Here is a 10,706-nt window from a genome sequence, read left to right on the forward strand (position 1 = left end):
ATGCCTTGAAGGGGCAGTATGTGGTGCACAGACCCGTGATGGCTGGGCCAGGTGGGGAGATCTCACCCCAAAGAAATCCCCAGTTGTGGTGGTGTGGAGTGGCATACAAGAAAGGAATTATTCGTGGAACAAAGATGTGAATAAGCTTTAATAATGAACATATTTGAATTTCTGTATCTGTTCGTACTACTTAGGAAGGAAATTTTATTTAAGAAACCACTGTTATTTGTTCATTATTGAAGGAATAAGACTTTTCAATGTATGCATTTTGATTAGTCATTGGCAGCTGTGGATCCTCACTCCAAAACACTCTGAAGGTGTTTGCTTTTCACATAGTGTTAGGGATCATCCTGTGAAAAGCAATAAGGCTCTTTTGAGAAAGCTGAGAAGTTAAAAACTAAGAATCTCTGTTTAGTGGGGGATAAAGATGTAATATCTGTAGTCACCATCTGGTGACTGATTCTTTGCTATGTGCATTTACTTTTCTGTAGATAAGAAGAAACCTAAGAAAGAAGTGGCTTTGGTGAGTACTGATATCCTCAGAAAAACAAAACAAAACAAAACAAAGTTTTATTCTGAGCCCCATCATTCAATATGATCATCGGTTTGTAAAGAAAGACTCTTTTCCAAAGAGAACGTTGAGATGGTAAGGGAGGAAAAAGGACTGTTCCTAAATGCAAAACAGTGTAGTGTTGCAACTGACTTCCTCATCTGGAAGCAACCCCACGTGTGGTGGTGCTCACCCACGCCATGGCCCCTTTACTTCCAAGTGCCAGATTCTGCAGCCTCTCTGGTACTATTCTGTGGCAAAAATACCGTAACTATTTTCTTTGCTGTAATGGTATAAAGACTGCGATGTGCTCCCACTATTTCACTCTCCCTCTGCAGGTTCTTTGCAGAGGGAATTCCCAACCTTCCCCTGGGTGGAGGTGACCCTCTTGTGGTTGCACACTTGGAGGTATGGCGCATGTCAGACCTCTGTAATTCTCCTTTGAACATCTAGTAGCAACACCCTTCACCACAAATGGCTTTTGTTGCCAGTTTTGATTAAACTCAGCCTACAGGAATGTGACATACAGGTCATAGAAATCCTCCTCCATCCATGTAGGTCAACATTTCCAAGTCATTGCTTTCCTTGCTCAACTAATTCACAGGATTCATTTAACAATTTGTTTCTCTTCACAGGAAATGATAAAACTCAGCACTGTCTTTGATGGAGAAGCCAGAGACCCAGGTAATAAAAAGCAATTAACAGTGAATATGAATGTTTGGCCAGAAACAAACTGGATGAATTGACTTAAATACAGTTTGACATTTGCTTTTCATACTTCAAGTATGCTGCATCCAAGGAGAGCAGGAGCTCTATCTCACAAACAGTGAAAAGCAGGAGAATGCCCTACTAACAATTCTAATAGAGGAATGTACCCACATCTGATGGGCAGATTGTTCACTGCTCACCCACATGTATGGGTCTGGTGCTGGTGGTGGGAGGAGGGGAGGAATCAGCTCCTGTCCCTTGCCCTGGTTGTTGTCACAGCTCCATGGTTTTGCCCTTCCCTTGTCTGGGAAATGGCCACAGGTTGATGTAACTGCAGGTGTACAGGTTCTGCATCCCAAATTGCTCCCTGGTTGTATGAGTGAGCTGATTGCTCTGCACAGACCTCCTCCAGAGAGCAACAGGGCTTTGCTGCCATTTCTCTGGGTCCTGAGCATCATTGGTTGGGGAGGACAAGAAAGAGCGATTGCTTTTAGATAAACTGTGGCAGCTGAGAGCCCCAGCATGGAGAACGGGGACTGGTGAAATGGGGCACACTCAGTCAAAATAGGCCTTCAACAGACATATCTGAAAATAGGCCCAAAACAATAGGTCTCAAATTATTCAGAAAAAGGCAGGCGTGTTCTGAGCCTTGGATTAATCTGGCCAAATTTCCACCCAAGTGTCTGTACTTGTGTTTCTTATTAGCTGGCTCCAGGCTCTCTGAGGCTGTGAGCTAATAGGAAACACTAGGCACAGGGACTTGGGTGAACAAACGGGGCCCTGCTGTGCAATTAAGGCCATCCAGAGGGCTGCTCGAGGCTGGTTTGGGCTGGCTCCAAGCCCACCTGCTATTTATAAAGAGGAGCGGGAGGGATGGGCTCTGCAGTCCCCTTTGTAACTGGATTTGTTCAATGCTAAACATGGATGTTCTCCAGCCTGCTGCTTGGTCTTGTTGTGGCAGGGCATCTGATGGTTCCCTTCCTCACAAAGCTGACCACATCACATTTCTGGCTATCTGAGACCCCCGAGCAATAGCACTTGAGTCATGCCTGACACAAGCGCTACAATATAACATGGCTTTGTGGTTCCAGCAGAGAAATGAGGCCTTCCAGCTCCTCCCTTCTCCCCTCCATGGCTCATTCCAGACCTTAGAGGATCAAGTGTTGGCAGTTCAGAGATGAGATTTAATAATTCCCAGCATATCAGCTGTTGAATTTGATTAGGAGGGCCAGTCAGGAGCTGCTGCCTGATCTGGGCTGCTGTAACGTCTGTCCTGTAAGCACTCAGGAAACACTCTGTGAAGAGATCCAGTTTCATCTTTAATTGCTTGAGTTGTGTTGATGTGTCAGAAACCATTAATTCTGATACAAACTGTAACATGCAGTAACACACAGCCACTATTTCCTTGCAGGCCTTGTTTGTCTCGTATTAATAATGTTTAATTAAAAGCAGTGCCACTAGAGCTCCTGATTCTCTACCTGTTTAGCAAGAGACAGTAAATTAGACCAGGGTAAGGCGATCACACGGGATGGATGGCAGTTTTTCCACCTGCCTCTGAACAGTAAATGAATTGAAAGAGTAGAGACTTACATTTGGTGTCCAAGTGGAAATTGCTCACAAAATCTGAAAAGGGCCAAAAATCTTTGCAGCCAGTTTTTATACAGATGCAGAAGCATCTCGTTTGGGCAGTGACCACAACTGGTAGTTGCCCAGGGAGGCGGTGGAGGTGTTCAGGAAACGTGGAGATGTGGCACTGTGGGACATGGGTTAGTGGGCATGGTGCAGATGGGCTGATGGTTGGATTGGAAGATCTTAGTGGTCTTTTCCAACCTTAATGATTCCATGATTCTACAACTGCCAGGTCATCGTATTTCCTTGAAGAAATGAAGCTTTCCCTCTTGTCTCTGTTTCCAAACTCATCTGGTTTCCAGGTGTTTCATTTTTTCCTTTTTAGCCCCATCATGAGGAGATCTGTCTCATCTTAACCTGCTAAAGTAGGCATGATTTAATTCCTTGTCTTCTCTCCTTTGCAAGTCACTGGCAAAATGTACGAATTCAATACCCAGTCAGGGGCCCGGCGGTGGAAGAAGAGCAATGAGTCCCTTCGGCCCACTGCAGCCATGCAAGTAATGTCAAGTTCCACAGGCAATAGTGGCCAAGAGACAGACAGAGCAGAGGTGCCAATCAAAAAAGAGACTTCAGAGAAGAGGGAAGAGCCAAGAGAAGTTGCCAGGCCCTCAGCTGGGCCATCTCAAGCACCAGGCCAGGATAGAGTGAAGGTACCGAAGTGGAAAGAGGAGCCTGAGGACAGGGAGTTACCCTCAACAGCCCAGCAGCCCAGACACTGACTCTTCTCCCTGAATGAATGCTGCACTTGGTTACACCAGGCCTAAAGCTTTCTCCTTGTTTCAGCTGCAGAACATCAGGTGGCCTCTGCTGTGGACGTGAGGGCAGGATAAAGCTGGGCTTAACATTGACATATGTGGGTAAGACTGGGAGAGAAGGGAAGGAACAGGGCAGTGACTGTGATCTGGGAGAATGCAGCCCCTGCTTTTCCATGTGCAGAGACAGTTTCCGCAGGCAGTGGGGGTTGCTTACAAGAAAGGGAGGGTGTGGAAGAGTGAGAAAAAGAACCTAAAGCACCATTATGTACAGAAGCATCTGCTGCCCCTTGGGCTGTAGCCCCTGGCAGCTTCCTTCTGGGAGAGCTCCATGCCCCCAGACCAACATGGCCATGTCCACGGATCACTTTCAGGGAGGGCAATGTGCACATGGACCCAGTGAACGGGGCCAGGAGTGCAGCTGCGTGGAGAGCCGAGAGTGAGGTTGGCTTGCTTCTCCTGTCCCTGCTGAGTCTGAAAAGCAGAGTGGGTGAAAAGCAGATTAGAGTTGAAAAGTTTGCTAGTAACAGCTAGAAATATTTTCGTTCAGTGTTTTATTTCATCCTTCCCTCTCAGCCAGACTTGCCATAGAAAAGAACATAGCTTGAAAGCAGTTTTGGAGTGGAGACAACCCACATCTTGTCATGGCAACTCAGGGCCTCATGTCAACATTTTCAGCTTATTTCTCTTTTGTACCACGAGCGGCATTCAATATCTTCACCTTTGGTGTTTCCTTTGGCACATTCAGTGTTTTACACAATCAAGTGGAGCAGACTTAAAAGAATAATTACAGTAAACACATGTGGTGAAATAATCTTTTCCAAGTGTGAGTGTGTATAATGTAAGTGCTGTCTAGGAACCTGATATAAAACAATCAAACACTGCAAGATTTCAGAACATTATTTTAATTGGAAGAAAAGTAATTATAAATGATTACTTAATTCTCAGTGGCTCATATGCTTTTATTTCCTGATGAGAAAAAGGTGGGGTTTTTTTTTGTTTGTTTGTTTTGTTTTGTTTTGTTTTGTTTTGTTTTTGCATCAAGGGACTAATCTCAGCTTGGTGGCAACAGAAAACACTCTGTCTAGGTTCAGGGGGGACAGTAAGATCCTGCCACACACATTGGTTTTGTTGTACGAGGGGGACATGGCCGGGGAGGTAATGCCACTGAGGATCCCACGCGTTACACAGCCACTCCTCACGGTGCTGCAGCATTTTGCTGCTCTTCAAAGGAGTGATTTGGCTCAGGAACAGCTTTCCTCACAAGCAGCGACCGTCTGGAGTCAAATGACATTTCATCGAGCAATCAGAAACCCAGCGTGTCATGGACACAATGATAGAGATAGGAAAGAGTGATTTATGGTCTCTGAATGTGTTATCAGTTCCTGTGGCTGTGGTGGTTGTTATAGTGCTGTTTGCCCCTCCAACACCAATAGGGCTGGTCGGAGCTCCAGCCGCCATTGTTCGCATTCATTGCTGTAAATACGTTACATGCAATCTCTGTGTAGGTGGTTTTCCAGTCACTTAAGGAAGTCCTATGGTAACTGGTAGTACTGTTGTGACTCCAATTGCTTTGTCATTGTCACACAGAGAGAGACCCAAAGGCACACCCAGCGCCTCCAAATGTTGTATCTTCATTACCAGTGGAAGTTAAATGCACTGTTTTCATTATTTTCTTAACCCTATTTTCCTGGGCATTTCTCTGGGGCAACCATTCTGCTTCCTCCATTCTTCTCATTCTACTTTTGGGAATAAGAGATAATGACCCCCCTGTTGAAAAGGAGGCAGAAACAGGCTGTAGTTTCAGCCAGAAAACCTGGAAAGAGATGGATAAAAATTCATCTTTGGTTACTGCTGTTTCTGCTGCTGAGCTACACAAACTTCCTTCCTTCCTTCTAGGGAAAAAAAGACAACAATGGCAAAACATGTTATCACAGCACGCTGTGAACATCCATCTAAGCAAACTCATTGTCACAGCCAATGCTGTCGGTGCTGCAGCCCCCCACAGCTGGCCAACAGCTGGAGGAAAGCCACTATCCCGGCGCTGGTAACCTCAGAACAGCTGATGGCTCTACAAAGAGGTACTCTGCCAGACCTCAGAGCTAATACTGCTCAGGGTGGGTGAACCTCCTGGTGCACCCAGCCCTTCTAGGGGCAGTCCCCACAGAATAAGCCATCGTACAGTTCCATGCAACTTGCTGCATGGGGAAACCAGTGTGCTGAACCTAACGCACAGCTGCATGCTTCCTGACCTACACTGCTGGTGTGATGCTCATCTCCAGCTCCATCTAATTCTTCATTCTATTCTTTATTTTTACCATGCACAAACTTACATTCAGGATCTACAAAATCAAGGAACAGTACAGCTTTATCTGAGCCTCAGCTTTATGTAAAAGCAGCACCATTTTCATAGTATCACAGAATCGCTGAGGTTGGAAAGACCACTAAGATCACCTAGTCCAGCCATCAGCCCATGCCTGTGACTGCTCCAGACCATGTCTCTCAGTGCCACATCAACCCTTTTCTTGAACACCTCCAGGGACGGTGACTCCACCACCTCCCTGAGCAGCCTATGCCAATGCCTCACCACTTTCTCAGAAGAAATGTTTCCTAATATTCAATCTGAACGTATCCTGGAGCAACTTAAGGCCCTTCCCTCTCCTCCTATTACTGTTACCTGGGACAAGAGGCAACCCCCATCAGCTACAGCCTCCTCATCAGCTGCCTCCGGTGCTATTGACTTCTTTCCCCGTGAAGGAATCAAGAACAGCCCCATGTCTCACCAGGAATTCAGTTATTTATTCTTTTTTTTTGATTGAGCAAAAGGAGAGAAGACAAAAATGACTGACCTACCCACACACCTACTACTTGTATGAATATATGAAAGGATGCTGTGCAGTGCAGCTTTAAGTATTAGAAACCTCATCTATCGGTTCAACCAGCTTTGTGCTTTTTCCATTCAGAAGCGTTTCTGAGAGCACATGTTCAGCATTGGAAACCACTAGATGGACTGTGAGGAGGGACGATGTGCAGGCTCTGAGCATTTAATTACTGGAATGGTTAGCTGAGACTGTGAGGCTTTTCCACCGTTGGAAGAGTTCAGAAGGCAAGAATGCTGCTGTGTGCAGGAGAGGACAGACTGGATGACGGGAACAGGTGTGAATTTTGGTGCCATCTATTTTAGAGTGATGGCACTGATAAACCGAGACTGCAAGAGGAAGGCTTCTGATGGTTCAGGCAGGGTGGCTGAGGGCAACAGTTTCTGCCCTCTAGTTGCTTGTCACACACTGCATATTAGTTTTATCTAAAGTCTGCCAAAATCAGTGTGAGTTCTGCTGTAGTGTTTGACTGCTGTGTCTCCACTTAGTACCTTTGGAATAAAGCTGCTATGGAAGCTTCAAGAGAGATTACAAAAGAGCACGGCTCACTCTTCCACACTGGTCTCGTACCCCCATAGCTTGTGGGAACATAATGCTGTGGTTTTAGTGCTTTTCTCCAGAGAAAATACTGTTCTAATGCATAAATGCTCTGCTTTCACATTGGTATTAATACCAAATAGAACTTCCGTTAAATGTCTCAGCTTCTGGCCACACAACTTCATTTTTATCAGGGAATGTAAAAGTGCTGACACTGTATTTGTTCATGGTCTCCAAGAGACCTACAGGGGAGCAGTTTTGACTGCAGAGGTGAGAATATCTGCCCACACGGCTGCTACTTCACACCACTTGGAGATGGACCCCTCAGACACAGCAGGCTCAGACAGGAGGGACAAGCTCCTCCTGAGCAAAGCTTCTGGCTGCTAGGTTATTGAAATCCCGTTCTGGGAGCAGCAGGGCCGTGGCTCCATCTCTCCCTCAGCCCCCCAACGCTCTCGGCACTCGCAGGCTCCCTCCGTGACGGCACGGAGCTGTAAACCGGGAGCCGCGGCCGTGCCCTGACGGAGGGCGGGAGCGGCGCTGCGCGGCACAACACTGACCTCCAGCGGCCCGGCAGCCCCACCGCGCGGGAAGGAACCGCCGCGGCCCTTTGCGTCTGTACACATACATAGACGTAAATAGACCAGGTGTGTGCAGCGTGGCACTGACGCCGAGGGGCGATAAGGCCTCCCCTGAGCCTCTTCTCCAGACTGACCCATCCCAGTTCCCTCAGCCGCTCCCCATCAGACCTGTGCTCCACACCCCTCACAGCTCTGCTGCCCTTCTCTGGACATGCCCCAGGGCCTCGGTGTCATTCTAACAGTGAGAGACGCAAAGCTGAACATAGCACTCAAGGTACGGCCAAGTCCCTGTTACATGTTCCTGAAGAGGTTCTACCCCATCACTGACCTGAAAGTGTTTGTCAAGACTTAACACAGATTCACCCTTTTAGAATAATAAAGCAGCCAGCCCCAGAGCCTCCAGACAGAACTCAGCTGTCACCACTTGCGCAGGTTCTTCTCATGGGGGAGATGTGCTGCCCTTTCAGCATGGCCCGGGGCTGCAGCTGAGCAGCACCACAGAGCTGCACCCTCCAAGGCCTGCCCATTTTGGGCCCCGATGCTGATGTGTGGCAGGAACAAGCTCTGCCACTCCACCCTGAAGGCCAACTGCACTTGCTGCAGATCTGTATGCGTAACTGCACTGCAGACAGGAGGATAGGTTTGTAGTCTCTTGAAGAAGAAAGCAGAAATATTTCAGCTTTCCGGCAGCATTCCTCTGTTTCCAGCAAAGTTGAAAGCTATGAAATGGGCACATGGGCCATATGTACATAAAAACAGACAGTCAAAAATGATCAAAATGAAACGATTATTTCTTTAAGAGCTTCCAGGGCCTCAGAACAAGATAGGATACAGACCCTTTGGCTTAGATTCAGCAGTATATTTATCAGATTTACATCCTGGTGCAGCTTCATCCTAGAAATACTCTTCATATAGCTGAGTGCAAACCCCACAGGCTCCTGTGCCAGCCAGTCCTTTCTCATTACTTTTGATACACAGCCTCTGTGGAAGCTAAAGCTAAAAATAATCCCCTCATCTCCTCTCTTGTCACATGTCGCGTTCTGCTCTAACCATAACTGCTTGATCTACCTGCATTCATCATCTTTGAGGATGAGATCCCACCAGCCCTGTGCCTGTTTCCAGCAGCCTCTGTGTCTTTTTCCAGCTCTATCTCCTCCCCTGTTACCACCGCTGGCCTTGGTCATTGCTTGTACACTGTCTTCAAGCTGCCTCGTGTGCCACAGCCACTGCTGAGAACCTCTGATAGCCCAGAGCCCAGCCCTGAGCTTTTGCAGCGCAATGGACTGTAGCACCATATTTCTCCTTTAGACCTATTACCAGCACATCGCCTTCTTTTCTCTCCTCTTCTGCTTCTGGCATAGGATATCTTCTTTGCCAGCTGGTTGACAAAGCACCAACATGAAACACTCAGTAAAATTGCAGGCTGTTTCCATGGCATAAACATGTCTTGCTCCAGCAGTACTGTAAGTACATTGTGTCAGCAAGAAGTTTACAGGTGATGCTTGACCCTCTGGATGGGGGGAAGGAAAGGCTCCCAAGGTACAATATTCCACAAAGCCCTTTTGCTAAAGAATAATAGTTTTGATCTGATGGCATCATAGCTTCCTTTTGATTTATTCAGAATAGAGCACAGAAGAAAAAAAAAAAGATCCCACGATCTTTAGACAGCCAGTGTATGCCTACCTTTGGTTTCTTTGCTGGATACCAAACTTCAGGTCCTCCCCTGCAGGCAGTCAGAATTTGCTGCCCAAATTGTACCAACTGATCTGGCTAAAGAACTGAGTGATACAAGAGAATCAACAACAACAACAAAAAACCACACAAGACCTTCCAGGCAGCAGGCACTTCCTTCTCTATGTAAGAAGGGGTGTGATATCTTAGCCTGCAGGATGAGGGACAATACTGAACATATGTTCTCCAGTTACTGTAGAGCTTATGAAGTGAAACTTGAGAACACAATTCCCACATCACTGCAACGGTTGTGGGATACAACTAAAACATCTTGTGGTAAGAGAGCCAACACAAAAGCATAAAACAGCAAACAATCACAGCAGTTATTAAAATTGCACTTTAAAAGAGAACCCCACCAAACTTGAAAAGGAGTATGATCTAAAGGCTCGAAAAGGAAATACAATGTTTACAGTTCAGAAAAAAAGGAAAGAAAAGTGACAGAAGCAGAAAATGGCAGAATCCAGCAGAAGGATTAAGATGCACAGTGCAGCAATTTGCCTGAGAGCAAAGGAGAGCTCCAAGGGAACCTGATTGTATTAAATGCAAAGCTAAAATTAGATGCTTGCAAAGGCAGATCAAGATGCAAAAATTAAAAATAGCTGTATCTGCAGAATGTGGTGGAGAATTAGATTTGAAATCACCAGAGGAAAATGATTTAGGGAATGATGTGTGTATATAGGAAAATAAAAATGAGCTGGGAGCAGCAGTATATGTAACAACTGACAGGCTACCACCCCAAGTGGGGAGGTACAGCAAGCAGAACCCCAGCTGCTTTACGATGCAAGAAACAGCCCAGATAATCTAGAACAGACAGCTATAGAACCTGGGCCACAGAATGGAAGCACAGCTGTGGTCCAGAGTGTGGTACTTGTAGAAAAATACTTGAATCAAACTGAAACTAAATGAGTAAACTTGTTGGAGCATCTGCTACACCAGCTTTTACTCAGACTGAGAATTAGGCTCTAAGGGACCTGTACAGAGCCTCCTTCATGGCTGTGTTAAGGCAAACTGCCTGGCAGACAGGTAAGAAGAAAATGCAGCTGGCAGCATTAACATCTTTTTCAGCCAAGAAGTTCATTTTATGGATAAATGAGGAATTGCTCAGATATTGGCTGGGTGCAGTGCCAAGTACAAGCCACTTCTCACTGGCAGGGCATAGACAGCTGGCAGCAACAACAGTGAGCCAGGTTCCTTCACCACGCCCACTAAATCACATCACTCAGCACTGCATCTCCACGTTCCTTGAACATCTCCAGGGATGATACAGGTCCCAGAGTGACTCTACTCATACAACCTACAGGAGATGTGACGTGGCCAGATCTCTCTTGGACTTCAATTC

General features: G+C 46.5%; 1 protein-coding gene across 7 annotated transcripts in view; it reads left to right on the forward strand.

Moving 5' to 3' along the window:
- Positions 1-4,586, forward strand: part of CDHR3 (cadherin related family member 3) — a 53,910-nt gene extending 49,324 nt beyond the window's left edge. For all 7 annotated transcript variants that reach the window (XM_040656632.2, XM_040656645.2, XM_040656634.2 and 4 more), the window contains 3 exons: positions 492-523; positions 1,186-1,234; positions 3,293-4,586. In XM_040656632.2, coding sequence (XP_040512566.1) covers positions 492-523; positions 1,186-1,234; positions 3,293-3,606 — 395 coding nt within the window. In that variant the 3' untranslated portion in view covers positions 3,607-4,586. The remainder of the gene's footprint in view (positions 1-491; positions 524-1,185; positions 1,235-3,292) is intronic.
- The last annotated feature ends 6,120 nt before the right edge of the window (positions 4,587-10,706 follow it).

The sequence above is a fragment of the Gallus gallus genome, chromosome 1 (assembly GCF_016699485.2).
Source record: "Gallus gallus isolate bGalGal1 chromosome 1, bGalGal1.mat.broiler.GRCg7b, whole genome shotgun sequence".
In the NCBI taxonomy this organism is placed as follows: domain Eukaryota; kingdom Metazoa; phylum Chordata; class Aves; order Galliformes; family Phasianidae; genus Gallus; species Gallus gallus.